At 46.9% G+C, this 18,875-nt stretch overlaps 1 protein-coding gene and 1 pseudogene across 5 annotated transcripts in view; both read right to left on the reverse strand.

Moving 5' to 3' along the window:
• LOC116833699 (uncharacterized) overlaps window positions 1–18,386 on the reverse strand; it is an 80,521-nt gene extending 62,135 nt beyond the window's left edge. Inside the window, exons 1-4 of one of the 5 annotated variants that reach the window (XR_012655859.1) lie at window positions 18,260–18,386; window positions 16,970–17,083; window positions 3,440–3,529; window positions 337–2,851 (exon numbers count right to left, since the gene is read on the reverse strand). Coding sequence is in view for 3 of the 5 variants with exons in the window: in XM_075065907.1 (XP_074922008.1) it covers window positions 3,440–3,529; window positions 16,970–17,083; window positions 18,260–18,386 (331 nt within the window). In the remaining 2 variants the exon portion in view is untranslated. Of the gene's footprint in view, window positions 1–336; window positions 2,852–3,439; window positions 3,530–7,211; window positions 7,339–8,920; window positions 9,001–16,969; window positions 17,084–18,259 lie in introns of those variants that run through there. The other 4 variants (XR_012655860.1, XM_075065907.1, XM_075065902.1 and 1 more) reach the window with 4 other exon arrangements.
• On the reverse strand, window positions 9,797–12,640 carry LOC142046821 (uncharacterized; annotated as a pseudogene).
• Window positions 18,387–18,875: the final 489 nt, after the last annotated feature.

An 18,875-nucleotide genomic window follows, 5' to 3' on the forward strand; every position in this document is an offset into this window, starting at 1 on the left:
TTAATGTTGAGTTTATCAATTAATTCCAAAACCTCCTCTAGTGACACTTCAATCTGTGACAGTTCCTCAGATTTGTCACCTACAAAAGCCGGCTCAGGTTTTGGAATCTCCCTAACATCCTCAGCCGTGAAGACTGAAGCAAAAATCCAATTAGTTTCTCCGCAACGACTTTATCATCTTTAAGTGCTCCTTTTGTATCTTGATCATCGCGGGGCCCCACTGGTTGTTTAGCAGGCTTCCTGCTTCTGATGTACTTAAAAAACATTATCATCTTTGGAGTTTTTGGTTAGCAGTTCTTCAAACTCCTCTTTGGCTTTTCTTATTACATTTTTACACTTAATTTGGCAGTGTTTTAGGTAGATGATGGGTAAGTGATGTAGTCACGCTAATCATGACAGCAGCATCCATAGAGGTCAAGGATTTGCATCTACCATCAAGATGATAAAGAAGACAGTCCATAACCAAACAGCATGGTCTGTTTGTTCTTGAGTCCCACAGGAACAGGATGGGGAGCTCAAGAAGTTAAAGCACCTGTCACCACAATGTATCCTGTTGTAACGAAGAAGGATCTTTCACTTAATACGGTTATTACAAGGAGGACATGAGAGCTGATTCGCAGAGAGCAGGGGATGGAAATCTGACTTGTCTATCCACCAAGAAATGCAGCATTAAACCAAAGTACAGTCCCACACCACCTCTTGGGGCTATTCCTTAGAAATGTTGTCTCTGATATATTGTCTGACAGGCTCACTATTTCAGAGAAGGGGTGTCTTGACTTTAGCTGTATCATCATTCTGTGACCCGGAAACTCCAATCTCCAACCTGCCGGTCCTAGCTGGTATTGCTTGCCTGGCAATTAGGTGTGAAGACAGGACCCTGGCTGCATTATGCATGAAGCCAGCTATCAAGACAGCTTGATTCATAATTTTCTCTCAAAGCCAAATCAAAAACAACCTTCCTTTTGATTCAGTACTATGAGAGGCATACAGGGGATATCACAGCCTTTCATTAACTCAGGAGACGAAAGCTCCTTTTCAATCTCTGCCCATTTTTCCAAACCCCAAGATCCCAGAAGAAATAAAACAATTAATTCAATTTGTGAAGCCTGAGAGGATGGGAGGCACAGTGAACAAATGGCTTGGGAGAAACCAGGGCCTCCAAAGTGCAGTCCTGACTCCAGTCATCTCTGTCCTACCTGCAGCCCATTATGCCCACAACGGAATGTTTCGGTACCTCTCGAGGACCATACAAATTATTTTAACAAACCCAGCACCTAAACTCGTGTCTGCTTAGTGAAGATGTGGGAACATTTCAGAGTGGGAGCAAGTTCTCCCTCTTTTACAGCTTTCGGAATAGGATGAAGGGAGAATGAAGAGGTACCCTCCATCAAACACCAGGGTCAGGAGTCTCTATTCTGAGTGGGTGCTCTGGTGTTTAGTAAGATATGATGAGCGAGCAAAGCGCTTCCCACACTGAGCGCAGGGATATGGTCTCTCTCCTGAGTGGGTTCTCTGATGCTGAGTAAGAGAATATGAACGAGTAAAGCGCTTCCCACACTGAGTGCAGGAATATGGTCGCTCTCCTGAATGGGTTTTCAGATGTTCAGTGAGAGATGATGAGTGAGCAAAGCAGTTCCCACACTGAGTGCAGGGATAGGGTCGCTCTCCTGAATGGATTCTCAGGTGGTTGATGAGGCCTGATGATTGCGTGAAACTTTTCCCACACTCAGTGCAGCAATAGGGTTTCTCTCCAGTGTGGATTCTCTGGTGGCGAGTGAGATGTTGTAGACGGACAAAGCCTTTTCCACAGTCAGTGCAGCAATAGAGCTCCCCAGTGTGGACTCTCTTGTGTCTAGAGAGATTTTCTAGATGACGGAATATTTTCCCACACTCGGCACAGCGATGGTGTCTCCCTGGAGTATGGGTTACCTGGTGTCTCCTGAGACTTTGAAGGAGACTGAATTTTTTCCCACACTTAGCACAGCAATGGGGCTGCTCCCCAGTGTGGATCCTCTGATGTCTGATCAGATGTTCTCGTTGGCAGAACTTTTTCCCACACTCGAGGCACAAGAAGGGTCTCTCTTTGCGGTGGATTTTCTGGTGCCTAGTAAGATGTGATGTAAGTTTGAAGCCTTTCCCACATTGGTTACAGCGATGGGGTCTCTTCTCTGAGTGGATTCTTTGGTGATTACGAAATGTTGACGAATCCATAAATTGCTTTCCACACTCAGTGCAGGCATAAGGTCTCTCTCCTGAGTGGATTCTCTTGTGGATGGTAAAAGCTGATATGTATAAGAATCTTTTTCCGCACTCAGCACAGTGATAGGGTCTCTCTCCAGTGTGGATTCTCTGGTGGACAATGAGATTCGATAACTTGTGGAATATCTTCCCACATTCAGAACAGGGATGGTCTCTCTTCTTTCTGTGAGCTTTCCCATGTGCTCTGAACTCCTTCTTTCTCCTAAAGCTCTCCCCACACTCGCTACAGTGATACAGTTCATGTTTCCTATGAACCATCCAGTGGTGGCTTATCAGATCCCTCTGCTCCTTGAATTCTTCCCTGCACACACGACAGGTATATAGGCTCTTTCTGGGCTCAGCTTTTCCCTCTGCAGGAGGCTTTAGATTTGGCCTAGATCTCCTCTGATGGCCTCTTCGGGTTCCTGATTCCTTCCTAGTCAGGTGCTTCCTCTGCCTTTGGAGCCTGCACTGCCTCTTGTGGTGCCTTCCCCGCTCAGATTTCTGCGAATGGGTCTCCACTGATGTTCCCGGGAAGGGGCTGGGTGACTCCAGGTTGCCAGACTCTTGCTCGGGAGTCTGCCCCTCAGCCATGCTCAGGTTCCTCGCCCGTGCTTAGTGGGCAAGAGAATTCAGATGTTATTTCTTGTACTGCTCAGAAATGGAAAACACTAACATTCTCAGCAGGAGGATGTGCGTAAGGGAGCCCCATGCCTCTCCCCTCAGAGCAGGGCTGGCCATGGCAGTTGAGTGCAAGAGGCCAGTCTCCCAGGGGCTCCAGTGCTGGGGAAGGAGATCAGTGTCTCATAGGCCCTGAAAATAGCCCCCGGAGAAAACGTGAAAATCAGCCCCCACACTTCTCTCCCTACTCTGAGGCCCATCTCACTGGGGACAACAGCATCACCACACACCAGCAGTGACACCCCTCTCCCAAGGGACAGACATGGAACACTCACACTGGGATGGATCCCAATGTCTCCATGTTCTATGGAAATGGGAGAGGAAGAGACTGGGGGAATCTGCATAAGAGGAGAGATGGGGTTTCTAGGGGGATGTCAGGGTGAGGAGCTGTAGCACTTCTCATGTTTGGGCTTCAATCCCTATTGTAATGCTCTGTGAGGGGCGAGTTTGCAGCTGATGGACGATTCCTGAAATGAGCTCTCCAGCTCCCACTGGTGGAAAGGACAGAGCTGGTTCCCTACCTGCTCCAGGGAAAGAGCTTTGTGTGAGGAAGAAGCCCAAGGAGCTTTCAATTGCTGACCAGTCCCAGATCTCCTCTGCATCTGGAAAATCTGCATCAAGACAAAAGGCCATTGATTGACATCATATGGACCGAACGAACATCACTGACAGAAGCCCTTTCTCCTGCACTGTATAGTACTCATTTATAGTCACTGCTGGACAGTGGGTTCCACATAGGATAACCAGATGTCCTGATTTTATAGTGACAGTCCTGATTTTGGTGGCTTTTTCTTTTATAGGCACCTATTACCCTCCACCCCCAGTCCCAATATTTTTACATTTGCTATCTGGTCACCCTAGTTCCACAACTCACAAGAGGGAAAGCTATTTGGGGCTTGACTGTTACTTTGTATTGTAGTAGCACAACTGAGCTTGTGGTTTCATAGCACCAAGTGCTACATAGAGAGATCACCCAGATGTTTAAGAGCTTGTATACCAAATAGATAAAAGGGGGAGAAACCTGAGTCAAAGGAGTAACTTGTTGTAATAATTGGGCCTACAAATTTACCCTAATTGGCCCTATAAGTGTAAAAACTGTGAGAAAATTTATGAAGTGTTACAATATCCTACAAGAACAAATGTCTATGGGAAAAAGTGCAAAATAAAAACAAGACAACAGAATTGGTCCAAACAAAAGAGGCCATAATGCAATTCAAGGACAGCGATGAAACAATGTCTGTAAACAAGAGAAGTGTGGAAATGGACATTAATGAACTAAAATGAATAAGTTAGAACTTAGGCCTAACTGGCAGAAAAACAATGAGGGGTTGGGCTATTTTGCCCATTATTTCCTTTTGGGGTTTCTGAAAAGAAAACACTTTCGGGGGAAAATAAAGGAGCGGAACTGAATGCAACCCTTGCTGACAGAAAAAAAACAGCAATAGCAGGTGTGTGCCAACAGCTGCTGCAGTGAGCGATTCCATCATGCTGCCACCCTAATCCTGATTTTGGGACCCCAGATCTTCATCATCCTAATCCTAAGAGATGTCTTAACATGACTGCACCAGAGAGGGGAAGCCAGAGGATATTGCCACTGTTACCAGTTCTGGCTAACTACCCAAATAACCTGGAATGTGAGATTTTTGTCCCCCTGTCCCTCTTAACTCCCATGAATTCCCTACATACTTCTTCTCTTTACTCTTCTCCCTTTGTCTTCTAGTAAATAAGAGTCTAGCTTAGCTGGCCAAAACTGTCCAGCTTGCAACTTTGCTGTAAGCCTGTGATCAAAGAGGCAGTCAAAGAGGCATTGTCCTGAACAGACCAACGCTGTTACAGATTTGCCAGGCAGGTCTCCAACTGGCTGATCAGACCCTGTGCCCTGCCTGTGTTTTTCCAGCCATGAAGCGGCAAGTAAGAGTAAACCCGAGACAGAAGCTGCATGTTCTATCTTTGCTGTTCTTTTCTCTTCCTTTTTGTGTGGGTTTATCTTGTTTTGTCTCCTAGGAAATGGGATCGGATTTTAATAATATCAACAACAGCTCCAGTCCATTTCAACTAACTGCTTATCTTTTCCCCAAAAGGAGAGTTATTACCATCTTTAATACCATCTAAAAGACTTTCAAACAGAGGCCTTTTGTCTAAAGGCTCTCTGCAGCTAAAGGGAAAGGTAACAAGGGACACTGTCAAAATAAAAGTCTTACATTATACCTAAAATGACTCAACTCTTTTTCCTTTTTTTCTGTATATTTAATAAAAGGTTAGAAAGAATTTTTCATAGTGTTTCCATGGCACAGAGCAGGCTACTGTCTCTGTATTCCAAATCCCATACCTTATTTAACACTCTTTAATGTTGGCCATAACAGTGTCATGTTAACGCCTTTGTCTCTTTGGGCCCATATAGTCTATATGAATTAATACAATATTGTCCAAGATCTGCCAGCAGCTCAGTGGTAGAATGAAGAATAGAGTCCAGGTCTCCTCACTCCCACAACATGATGTTGCCTCCCAACCAGTCCTGGAGAATAATAAGGAAATCTCTTATTAATGTCAACTGAAAGCCCCAAAAAGCGATGGAACGATGTTAGGTCCCTACAAAACTGGGCCTGAACTCAGAAGGGAGATTCCCAAGTGTCATAAACAGATAGTAGGAGTTAATAGAACAGAAGTACTTTATATCGCTTTTGACTGTAAAGGGTTAACAAGTTCAGTAAGCCTGGCTGTCACCTGACCAGAGGACCAGTTAGGGAACAGGATACTTTCAAATCTTGAGGGAGGGAAGTTTTGTGTTTGCTGTTAGTTTTTGGTTGTTGTTCTCTCTGGGTTCTGAGAGTGACCGGACGTGCAACCAAGTTTCTCTCCAATACAGGCTCTTATCAGTTCAAAATAGTGAGTACTAGGTAGATAAGGCGAGTTAGGCCTATGTTTGTTTTCTTTATTTGCAAATGTGCATTTGGCTGGAAGGAGTTCAAATTTGTATTTTGCTGGGGGAGGTTCTCTCTAGTGTCTATAAGCTGAAAGACCCTGTAATATTACATCTTAAATTTACAGAGATTTCTTACTTTTTTCTTTTATTAAAAGCTTTTCTTTTAAAAGACCTAACTGATTTTGTTCCCCTTGTTAAGGCTAAGGTATTGAGTCTGTACTCACCAGGGAATTGGTGGGAGAGAGAGGAGGGGGAGGAAGGTAAATTTCCTCTTTGTTTTAGATTCACGGAGCTTGAATCTGTATTGCCTCTGCAATGAGCTAATTGTGAAGGCTAATAGGCAACTGTTTTCCATGGAAACATGAACTGCAGCTTATGGTCAACACTCCTGGTGCCAGGCAGTAGCGAGATATTGAGTTGCAAACAACCTGGCACCTGTGGAAAGGGCAGACAGACATGACTGCGTATCTGAACGGATTGGGGGGCTACAGATGTGGCAAATGCTGGATATTTCTCCTTAGCCTAGGAGAGTTACTCTACTATGGCCCAGCACCCCTCTCCCTCTGATGGATATGTTTACATAGGAATTAAACAGCTGTAGCTGGCTTAGGTCAGAGGTCTGGGGCTTGGGCTGTGGGACTGTAAAATTGCTGATGGCTATTTGGAGGGAGGGTCCCAGAGCAAGGCTCCAACCCAAGCATGAATATCTACACTGCAACTTTTTAGCCCCACAGCCTGAGTCAACTGGACAGCCAGAGCAGCATAGATGAACCAGTATACACCAGCTTAGATGAATCCAGTCTGTCTTTCTCCTTAACTGTGGTGTTGGCTGGACTTTCATCCTCTAGCCTGCAGAACACACAACCCAATGCTCATGTGCTGTCTGGGGAACTGCAAGAGCCAGAATTCTCTTGCATTAAACTGTGGAGCAGTAGTGACCATGGTGGAAGTGTGTCCTCTTGAAGATATGCAGTATCTGCATGTAGATGAAGTTATATGCATGTTGTAGCCCAATCAGTCCCAGGATATTAGAGAGACCAGGTGAGTGAGATAACATCTTTTATTGGACCAACTTCTGTCCGTGACAGAGAGCAGCTTTCCTTTCCCAGACCTGAAGAAGAGCTCTGTGTGGCTCAAAAGCTTGTCTCTCTCACCAACAGAAGTTGGACCAGTAAAAGATATTACCTCACCCAAATGTCTCCCCATGAATTGGCTGCTCTGCTCAACGAAACATGCCTCTATCCATCCACACCCATACACCCCTCCATCAAACCCCATAGACACCTCTCCACCCAACCACTCATACCAATGCTCTCTTCAGTAACTCTCTCAGTGGACCGGGCCCTGATCTCACAGATGCAGCTCCTCACCTAACGAGACCAGAGTCTGGTAATTTTCCCACATGACGTGTCTGTAAAGTCGCCTTTGCTCTTCGTCCAGCAGTGCCCACTCCGCTGGGGAGAAATACATGGCCACATCCTCAAACGTCACCGACATCTGAAAGGACAAACAACCAACTCAGCATGGCAAAGTTTACACACTGATAGAGGAATAGCTGTTGCAGGTGTTGCAGATGTACAGTGATCCACGCAACTGGGAGGGCCCTGGGAGGCTTGGAAGTTTGTACCATTACTATGGTTGCAGGTTTGTCTCAGTGAACAAAATTAATGGACAGATTGTCCTGGGGCGGCATTCTGGAGTGTGTACAGGTTGGTTCACTCCCCAGTAGCCCTTCCTCCCTGGGTATTCCCTCTTTCGTGTTGGGCGGAAATTGGGGTTACATTGTTGTAGCCGTGTTTAGTCCCAGGATATTAGATAGACAAGGTGGGGCGAGATAATCTCTCTTACTGGACCAAACTTATTTGTTCTTGAGCTACACAGAGCAGTGTACTAAAGCCCAGGCTCCAGCAGAAGCCCAAATGTCTGCACTGCAATTAAACTGCTCCTAGGCTGAGCTATATCAGCTGGCACAGCCGGCGGCTGCAGATTTTGAGTTGCCATCTAGACAGACCCTGGAGCCCCAGCCAGAGAGCTGTAGCTCAAGCAGTAGTCCAGGCTTTTTGCTCCAGAAGACTCTGGTTGAATCCCAAACGCTGGCCAATAGGAAAGACACAGAAGGAACCCCCACCCCCATTCGGTACCCATGGACTCAGTGCAGCCTGCCAGCGCATCGCCATTGCCAGTCTGTGCAGTGGCCCCAGCCCGGCCTCTAACCCAGTCTAGGGTGACCAGATGTCCTGATTTTATAGTGACACTCCCAATTTTGGGGTCTTTTTCTTATAGAGGTGTCTCCGGATTGGGGGGGTCCGGCCCTGCACCCCTCTTCCTGGGACCCACAGTGACTTTTATCCAGCCAGTAAAACAGAAGGTTTATTGGACCACAAGAGGAACACAGGTTCAGCAGAGCTTGCAGGCACAGTCAGACTCCTCCGTCCAGTCCTTCAGGGGGGTTCAGTGGTGCTTGGATCCAGCTAGGATACCCGTGAATTCTGCCCCACAGCCCAAACCGAAAACTGTCCTGGCCAAATCCCTGTTCCCTTCCCCTCCGCCCAGGTGCTCCCCCCCGGGGTTTGGGTTACAGCCTGAGCACCTGTTCGTCACTAAAGACATCCCCCTGCTTTCCCCTTCCCCACACAGGACAGCCCCTGCTCCCACAACAGGACCCCCCATCCCAATTTTCACATTTGCGTCTGGTCACCTAACCCGGTCTCGGCCGAGCAGGGCTGGTCCCAGCCCCAGCAGCACAGGCCAGAGGAACTGCCCGACAGGACCTGCCCCAGCCCGGCCGGTGCCTGCTCGGCGGGAAGGGGGCAGAACCCGGCAGCCCCGCAGCGCCCGCCCCGGGAAGGTCCCGCCCGCCCCCAGCAGCGAGCAGGGGGGTCGGTCGGGCTCTCGCGGGCTGGGGCGCGGACCCTGCCGGGCTCCGCTGCACAAACCGGCCCCGGGGGGGTCTCTCCGGGCCCAGGCGCGGTTCGGCTCCGCCCCCAGCAGCTCCCTCCCCAGGCGGCGATTTCCAGCCTCTGCGGCTGTTTCCCTCCCTCCGCGGCCGCCTCCGGCTGCGCCCCCCGGCCCCGCTCACCGCGCCGGGCGCTGGGCTGCAGCCTGCAGGGGGCTCGCTCCGCTGGGGCCGGGCTCGGCCCCCAGGGCTCCGCGGCGGGCACGAGAAGGTCCCTCCCCGAGCCCGCCCCCCCGCAGCAGTTACTGGGCGTGTCTAGGCTGGGGAGGACTCGGCTCGTTGGGGAAGCGAGGGCAGAGGGAGCCGCTAGGGGAGACGAGGTGAAGTCGGTCCCTGGTTGTTGGTGGCTCCCGGTCCCGTCCCTTCTGCAAAGGCGGGTATTGGAGCAATGTTCCAGTGGGGGGCTGGGCACCCTGGGTAGGGTGGAAACCACTTCCGGCCGGGGGTGCGGCCGCTCCTGCACCCCTCCCCTGAGTTCCAGCCCCCGGTTCAAAGAACATTTCTTAGTCATTCATCAGGGCGGGAGACGCCTCTTCAGACATTTCACCAGAATAAATATGGGTTGAGATTCATAGCAGTGTCTGTTAGTAAATTAATAAATTATTTAATAATTATTCAAATCTGGACCTGGGAGGAGAGTGGCTGTAAGTGATAAAATACGTCTCCTGGCAGCCCAAGTGCCACTGTGGTGAGACAAGAATATGCCATTCCTGGAGCTGATGCTCCATGTCTGGGCTACACTCTGCCAAATATCATACCCTGTTTCTACTGTGTAGCTGATTTGACAGTAGCCATACCACATGCATGAAAAAAAAAATCAACAAAAGCAATGGTCATCCAAATTGATGCAGATGCAGAGGTAATGTGTTCATATAAATTATATGGACAGTTACAATTCAAGAAATCTCTATGACTAACGTTTCCTTGGGTCTTTAGACAAATTAAGAAAGGAAAAAGGCTAATCTAGCGAACTGTCTTGCAGGGGAAAAAAGAGAGTCCTTGTGGCACTTTAGAGACTAACAAATTTATTTGGGCATAAGCTTTTACAGGTTATGACCCGCTTCATCAGATGTGTGGAGTGAAAGATACAGTAGGCAGGTGTAAATAGACAGCACATGAAAAGATGGGAGGTGTCTTACCAAGTGGGGGATCAGTGCTAATGAGGCTAATACAGTCAGCGTGGATGTGGCCCATTCTCCACAGTTGACAAGAAGATAGGATTTGTGTCCATTTATTCTTCTGCGTAGAGACTGTCTGGTTTGGTCAATGTACATGGCAGAGGGGCATTGCTGGCACCCTGATTGAATTGGCCTCGTTAGCACTACAATAAATAATTTTTTTCCTCTGCTGATATTCATGCCTTCTTGTCAACTGTTGGGAATGGATCACATCCACCTTGACTGTATTAGCTGATACAGACTAACACGGCTACCCCTCAGAAACCTGTCTTGCGGCACTTACATTTTCACTCAGTTTCAAACTATGAGCACAGTTTAGCTGATATTTGTATTCTCCTCATTTAGGAGACAGAAATTCCAAATTCCACAGACCTTACACAACTTTTCTTACCTAATTATGCACACAGTAGTTTAACTGGCAATAGACTATAGCACACAAGTAGCATTAAATCAAGGACACATTTGCACTAACTGTACCTAGCACACAGTTCATAGTTGGCAAACCTTAAGAGAGTGTACATCTTGCATCTGACAGATGTCGCATATACAATGAACAAAGGTTAGAACAATTGAACTACTAATAAATTAGCACAATAAAGCTTAGCATGAGCACAGAGTATTCTGGGAGATTTTTACTAGTTCAAAGCCTAACACCCCATTTCTAGAGTGGGAATAACAGTTTAGAGAATATTACAACTGAACTGAAATGCAGCTGGCATAACCTGCTCCAAAAAGAAAGGCAGTGATGGATAAAGGGGGAGGGATAGCTCAGTGGTTTGAGCACTGGCCTGTTAAACCCAGGCTGTAAGCTCAATCCTTGAGGCGGCCACTTAGGGAATCTGGGGCACAATCAGTACTTGGTCCTGCTAGTGAAGGCAGGGGGCTGGACTCAATGACTTTCAAGGTCCCCTCCAGTTCTAGGAGATTGGCATATCTCCAATTATTATTATTTTTGTTTTTAATATATAAAGTCAGCACTGCAGGGAAATTACAGGTCTTCACCTACACACATGGCAGTGCAGCCATTTCAGACTGATCATTCTCTTATATTATTTTATTCCCTCCAAGAACGATGGGACAACAGTGACATAAAGTCGGATCTCCGACAGAGAGGCATGGCTGCGGATTTCCCCACTTGAGGAACAGGGAGACACTGGCCTGGTACTGCTAATCAATTTGTTTTGGGGTGTCTGACTGATTTGTGGACTCCAAAGTGCAGTCCTGACACCAATCATTTCTGTCCTAGCTGCAGCCCATAATGCCCACAATGGAATGTTTCAGTACCTCTAGGGTTAAATGCTCCCATCTCCAGGACTTACACAAAATCATTTTAACAAACCCAGCACCTAAACTCGTGTCTACTTAGTGAAGAGGTGGGAACATTTCAGAGTGGGAGCAAGTTCTCCCTCTTTTATAGGCTTGGGAACAGGGTGAAGTGAGAGAATGAAGAAGTTCCCTCCATCAAACACCAGGGTCAGGAGTCTCTATTCTGAGTGGGTGCTCTGGTGTTTAGTAAGATATGCTGAGCGAGCAAAGCGCTTCCCACACTGAGTGCAGGAATATGGTTGCTCTCCTGGTGGGTTCTCTGATGCTGAGTAAGAGATGATGAACGAGCAAAGTGCTTCCCACACTGATGCAAGAATATGGTCGCTCTCCTGAATGGATTTTCAGATGTTCAGTAAGAGATGACGAGTGAGCAAAGCACTTCCCACACTGAGTGCAGGGATAGGGTCGCTCTCCTGAATGGATTCTCAGTGGTTGATGAGGCCTGATGATTGGGTGAAACTTTTCCCACACTCAGTGCAGCAAATAGGGTTTCTCTCCAGTGTGGATTCTCTGGTGGCGAGTGAGATGTTGTAGAACGGACAAAGCCTTTTCCACAGTCAGTGCAGCAATAGAGCTCCCCAGTGTGGACTCTCTTGTGTCTAGAGAGATTTTCTAGATGACGGAATATTTTCCCACACTCGGCACAGCGATGGAGTCTCCCTGTGCTATGGATTTCCCGGTGTCTCCTGAGACTTTGAAGGAGACTGAATTTTTTTCCACACTCAGCACAGCAATGGGGCTGCTCCCCAGTGTGGATCTCTGATGTCTGATCAGATGTTCTCGTAGGCAAAATTTTTCCCACACTCATGGCACAAGAAGCATCTCTCTTCGCTGTGGATTTTCAAGGTGTCTAGTAAGTAATTTGATGCAACTTTGAAGCCTTTCCCACATTGGCTACAGCGATGGGGTCTCTTTTCTGAGTGGATTGCCTGATGACTACGAAATGTTGATGAATTCATAAATTGCTTTCCACACTCAGTGCAGGCAAAGGGTCTCTCTCCTGAGTGGACTCTCTTGTGCATGTTAAGCGCTGATACATGGAAGAATCTTTTTCCGCACTCAGCACAGCAATAGGGTCTCTCCTGTATGTATTCTCTGGTGGACAATGAGATTCGATAACTTGTGGAATATCTTCCCACATTCAGAACAGGGATGGTCTTTCTTCTTTCTGTGAGCTTTCCCATGTGCTCTGAACTCCTTCTTTCTCCTAAAGCTCTCCCCACACTCGCTTACAGTGATACAGTTCATGTTTCCTATGAACCATCCAGTGGTGGCTTATCAGATCCCTCTGCTCCTTGAATTCTTCCCTGCACACACGACAGGTATATAGGCTCTTTCTGGGCTCAGCTTTTCCCTCTGCAGGAGGCTTTAGATTTGGCCTAGATCTCCTCTGATGGCCTCTTCGGGTTCCTGATTCCTTTCCTAGTCAGGTGCTTCCTCTGCCTTTGGAGCTGCACTGCCTCTTGTGGTGCCTTCCGCTCAGATTTCTGCGAATGGGTCTCACTGATGTTCCCGGAAGGGGCTGGGTGACTCCAGGTTGCCAGACTCTTGCTCGGGTAAGTCTGCCCCTCAGCCATGCTCAGGTTCCTCGCCCGTGCTTAGTGGGGAAGAGAATTCAGATGTTATTCTTGTACTGCTCAGAAATGGAAACAAGGGTTACCACCTTATGCCTCTCCTCTCTAGAGCAGTGGCTGGCCAGCATGCATGTTGACAGTGCAGAGGCCCAGTCTCTCCAGGGCTCAGTGTCTGGGACTGGAGATCAGTGGTGTCTCATAGGCCTGAAAATTACCCCGTGATGAAAACGTGATAATTCAGCCCTCCACATCTTCTTCCCTACTGTGGAGGCCCATTCTCTACTGGACAACAGCATCATCCCCACACACTCAGCGTGCACAGCCCTTCTCCGCAAGGGTTACAGACATGGCATAGATCTCTACACTGGGTATGATCTCCAATGTCTTCCATTTCTATAGGATGAGAGGAAGAGACTGGGGGAATCTGCATAGAGAAGAGATGGGGTTTCTGATGGGTGATGTCAGGGTGAGGAGCTGTAGCACTTTCTCAGTTTGGGCCTTTACATACCTATTGTAATGCTCTAGTGAGGGGCGAGTTTGTCAGCTGATAGGACGATCCTGATATGAAAGCTCGCAAGCTCTCCACTGGTGAAAGGACAGAGTGGTTCCCTACCTGCTCCAGGAATAGGCTGTGTGAGGAAGAAAGCCAAGGAAGCTCCAATGCTGACCAGTCCAAGATCTCCTCTGCATCTGGAAAATTCCTGCATCAAGACATAAAACGTTCCATGATATGACATCATATGACCGAACGAACATCACCTGATCGAAGCCTTTCTCCGCTGTTCACTGTGAATATGTACTCATTATAGTCACTGCTGGACAGTGGGTTCACATAGTGATTAACCATGATGTCCTGATTTTTTATTAGAGATCGTCCCTTGATTGGTGGCTTTCTGTTTAATAGCACCTATTTACCCTCCACCCCAGTCCATATATTTTTTCATTTGCTATCTGGTCACCTCTAGTTCAACAATATCTCACAAGAGGGAAAGCTATTTGGGGCTTGACTGTTACTTTGGTAATTGTAGTAGCACACTGAGGCTTGTGGTTTCATAGCACCAAGTGCTACATGAGTGAGATACCGATGTTGAAGAGCTTGTATCCAAATAGATACAAGGAGAAACCCTGATAGTCAGGAGATAACTTGTTGTATAATGGCCTACAAATTTACCCTAATTGGCCCTACATAAGTGTAAACTGTGAGATTTATGAGTGTACAATATCCTACGAAAACAAATGTTATGGAAAAGTGAAAATAAAACAAGAACAACAGAATTGAGTCAAACAAAGAGCCATAATGATTCAAGGAAGCGATGAAACAGATGTCTGTAAATCAAGAGAAGTGTGGAATATGACATTATGTACTAAAATGAAATAAGTAGAACTAGGTAGCCCTTACTGGCAGAAAACAAGTGAGGGTTGCTATTCTTTGCCCATTATTTCCTTTTGGGGTTTCTGAAAGAAAACACTTCGGGGAATTTAAAGGCGGCACAATGCAACCCTTGCTGAACAAGAAAAAGAACAGCAACAGCAGTGTGTGCTAACGTACTGCCGTGGTGAGCTAATACATGCATACTGCACTCCTGATCCTCGATTGGACCCAGATCTTTCATCATCCTAATACCTAAGAGATGTCTTAAACATGACGCACAAGAGGGGAAGCCAGAGTATATTGCCACTGTTACCACAGTTTTGGCTAATACAAATAACCGGAATAGTGAGATTTTGTCCCCGTCCCTCTAACGTCCAGAATTACCCCCATCTTCTTCTCTTTACTCTTTTCTCCCTTTGCGCTTCTCAGTAAATATAGAGTCTTAACTTTAGCGCCAAAACTGTCCAGCTGCAAAGTTTGCTGTAACGCCTTGATCAAGAGGCTAGTCCAAGAGGCATTGTCTGAACAGACCTCAACGCTGTTCAGAGTTCCAGGACAGGTCTCAACTGGTCTGATCAGACCTCTGTGCCTGCTGTGTTTTCCAGCCATGAAGTACGGCAAGTAAGTGTCCCGAGACAGACGCAGTTCTATGCTTTGCTGTTCTTTCTCTTTCCTTTTTTGTTGTGGTTCTTGTTTTCTCACTAGGAAAATAGCGGACGGATTTAATAATATCAACAGCAGCATCCAGTCCATTTCAAACTAACTGCTTTCTTTTCGCCAAAGCGAGAGTTATTACCATCTTTAATACCATCCTAAAAGACACTTCAAAAGAGGCCTTTTGTCTAAAAGGCTCTCTGGCATTGCTAAAGGGAAAGGTACCAAGGGACACTGTCAATAAAAGTCTGTATACATTTACCTAAAATGGTCACTCTTTGTTCCTTTTTCTGTATTTATAATAAAAGTAGAATATGAATTTTTCATAGTGTTTTCTCTATGGCACAGACAGGCTATCGTTCTCTGTATTCCAATCCATACCTGATTTATATCACTCTTTAATGTTGGCCATACAGTGTCCATGGTGTTAGACGCGTTTGTATCTTGTGGGCCATAATAGTCTATATGAGTTAATACAATATGTTGTCCAAGATCTGCCAGCAGCTCAGTGTAGAATGAAGAAAGGAGTCCGTCTCCTACTCCCACGAACAGGATCGTTTGTCCCTCCACCAGTCCTGGAGAATAATTAGGAATCTCTTATTTAATGTCAACGGAAGCCCAAAAAGCGAGTGGATACGATGTCTAGGTCCTCAAAACTGGGCCTGAACTCAGAAGGGAGATTCCCAGTGATCTAACGAAACACGTATGTAGGATTATAGATACAAGAAGTATCTTTGATATCGCTTTTGACTTGTAAAAGGGTTAACAAGTTCAGTAAGCCTGGCTGTTCACTGACAGAGGACCAGTTAGGGAGACAGGATACTTTCCAATCTTGAGGAGAGGAAGTTTTGATGTTTGCTGTAGTTTTTGGTGTGTTGTTCTCTCTGGTTCTGAGAGTGACCGAGTGCAACAATAGTTTTCTGCCAACAGGTCTTATCAGGTTCAAATAGTGAGTACCTTAGGTAGATAAGGCGAGTAGGCTTATGTTTGTTTATTTATTTGCAAATGTGGCATTTGGGCGCGAAGGAGTTCAAAAAATTTGCTTATTTTCTGGAAAACCCTGTACCTAAGTCCATCTTAAAGTTTACAAAGATATTTTTTACGTGTTGTTTTCTCTCTTAATTAAAAGCATTTCTGTTTAAAGAAGCCTGATTGTTTTTGATTCTGGTGAGGAACCAACAGGGACTGGGTCTGATCCATCAGTGGAATGGTGGGGAAAAGGGAGTGGAAGGGGAGAAGGTTAATTTTCATCATCGGTGTATGAGGATGAGACTTTCTCTCTCATGGGAGAGTCTGGCGAGGAAGGGACAAGAGAAGAGGGATCGAAGGTGAATTGTCCTCTCTGTTTTGTGATCAAGGAGTGTTGAACATCACGAGTTAATCTTATTCCAGGCTCACCCAGGGAGGGAAAAGCCTGGGAGATGGCACGTGGGGGAAAGATGTCTTTTCCTTGTGTGTAACGATCAGAGGGATTGGTCTGGGGTCCCTGGGTCAGGTGGGTTTTGGGGGGACCAGAGTGTACCAGGCACTGGAATTCCTGGTTGGTGGCAGCGCTACAAGTACTAAGCTGGTAATTGAGCTTAGAGGAATTCATGCTGGTACCCCATCTTTTGGACGCTAAGGTTCAGGGTGGGGAATTATACCATGACACCAAGTGCTGTTCAGCCAATGACTCAGACAGCCAGTGAAGGATTACAAACACTTTGGTGGATAGGATTAGAATTCTAAATGATGTTGACAAACTGGAGAACTGGTCTGAAATCAACAAGGTGAAATTCAAAAACACAAGTTAAAATTAGTTCACCTAGAAAGGAAAATGAAATGTACAACAGAAAATGGGGGATAACTGGCTGGGCAGAGGTGCAACAGGAAAGAATGTGGTGGTTATAGTGGATCATGAATTGAATGAGAGCTGACAATGTGATACTGTTCTAAAAGAGCCTAACAACAATAGACTAAAAGACTAACATTGCAGGATGTATTGTCACTTTGGCTACAATGTATCAGGATTCCAGCTGCCTTCAGCTACTCGTTCGATCCCTAAATATCACTTTAACCCCTTCCTCACCTGGGTGGGTTCCTCTCAGGATGTCCCCACCTTCATCTTCTGTAGGATGCGGTACACACAGATTTTCTCCTCGCTCTATGTTGGAGATCACCACTGGCTTGGGGGTTTGGATTCCTGCTTAGAGAAAAGCATCACCGCCCATTAGATCTAAGCGAAGCACTTCTAGCCACAGAACTCTTGCACTTTGCACAGCTCCATATGCAAAGTTTTTTAATTAGGCAACAAGCTAAATGTGAAGGCTAATAGGCAATTTTTTTCTATGGAAACATGAACTGCAACTTATGGTCAATAGTCCTGGTGCTCAGCAGTGGCGGGATACTGAGTTGCAAACAACCTGGCACCTGTGGAAAGGGCAGATGGAGAGGATTGTGGTGTCTAAAGGGATTGAGGGGAACAGATGGGGCAAATGCTGGATATTTCTCCTTCTCTAGGAGAGTTACTCAGTTACCCAGCAGCCCCTTCTCTTCGGTGGATATGTTTACATAGGAATAAAACACCTGTAGCTGGCCTGGGTCAGATGACTTGGGCTTGGGCTGTGGGACTGCAAAATTGCTCAGTGGCAATTTGGAGGGAGAGTTCCAGAGGCCAGGCTCCAACCCCAGCATGAACATCTGCACTGCAATCTTTAGCCCTGCAGCCTGAGCTCTATGTTGTGAGTCAACTGACCCAGGCCACCCATAACCATGCCGGGGGTCTTTTATTCCAGCAGAGATGAATCCAGTTTGTCTTTCACCTTAACTGTGGTGTTGGCTGGACTTTCATCCTGTAGACCTGCCGAACACATGACCCTTATCTGCTCCTGTGCTATTTCTGGGGAACTACAAGAGCCACGATTCTCTTGCATTAAACTGTGGAGCAGTAGTGACCATGGCTGGAAGTGTGTCCTCTTGAAGATATGCAGTGTAGTTGTAGCCGTTATCAGTCCCAGGATGTTAGAGGGACCAGGTGAGTGAGGTAATATATTTTATTGGACCAACTTCTGTCAGTGACAGAGAGCAGCTTTCCTTTCCCAGCCCTGAAGAAGAGCTCTGTGTGGCTCAAAAGCTTGTCTCTCTCACCAACAGATGTTGGACCAATGAAAGATACTACCTCACCCAAATTGTCTCCCCATGAACTGGCTGCTCTGCTCAATGAAACATGCCTCTATCCATCCACACCCATACACCCCTCCTTCATACCCCATAGACACCTCTCCACCCAACCACTCATACCAATGCTGCATCTCAGTTACTGTGTCTCTGTGAAGGACCCAGTGCACTGGGGCCCTGATCTCACAGACACGGTTCTCACCTAATGAGACCAGAGTCTGGTAATTTTCCCACATGACGTATCTGTAAAGTTGCTTTTGCTCCTCGCCCAGCAGCGCCCATTCTGCTGAGGAGAAATACATGGCCACGTCCTCAAACGTCACCGACATCTGAAAGGACAAACAACCCAACTCAGCATGGCAAAGTTTACACAATGATAGAGGAATAGCTGTTGCAAGTGAGGCAGATGTACAGTGGTCCATGGAACTGGGAGGTTTGAAAGTTTGTACCATTATTATGAGTGTGGATTTGCTCTGTGTAAAAAGAGTAATGGACAGTGTTTTCTGTGTCTGTGACTCACCCCACAGTAGTGGCTGTGGAAGCTGAGCCTGGCCCCCTGCTGTGGATGTTGTATCCTGGCACAAACAGTAGCACTGCTTCTGAGGCGTCATCCTCCTGACCCTCTGCCATGATGGGGCAGGCTGGCCAAACTTCAGTAAGTGTCGCAGCAACCTGGAGCTCCAGGTCACAGCCCCACTCACATTTAGCCAGCACACCTGACCCTCTGTCACCATGCCGGAGGGCTGGGCAGACCAAACCTGAGTAGCACTGCAGCCCCTCCAGCCATGATGCAATGCCCAAAGCAGGACACTGGCCCC

Source organism: Chelonoidis abingdonii, chromosome 4 (assembly GCF_003597395.2).
Source record: "Chelonoidis abingdonii isolate Lonesome George chromosome 4, CheloAbing_2.0, whole genome shotgun sequence".
In the NCBI taxonomy this organism is placed as follows: domain Eukaryota; kingdom Metazoa; phylum Chordata; order Testudines; family Testudinidae; genus Chelonoidis; species Chelonoidis abingdonii.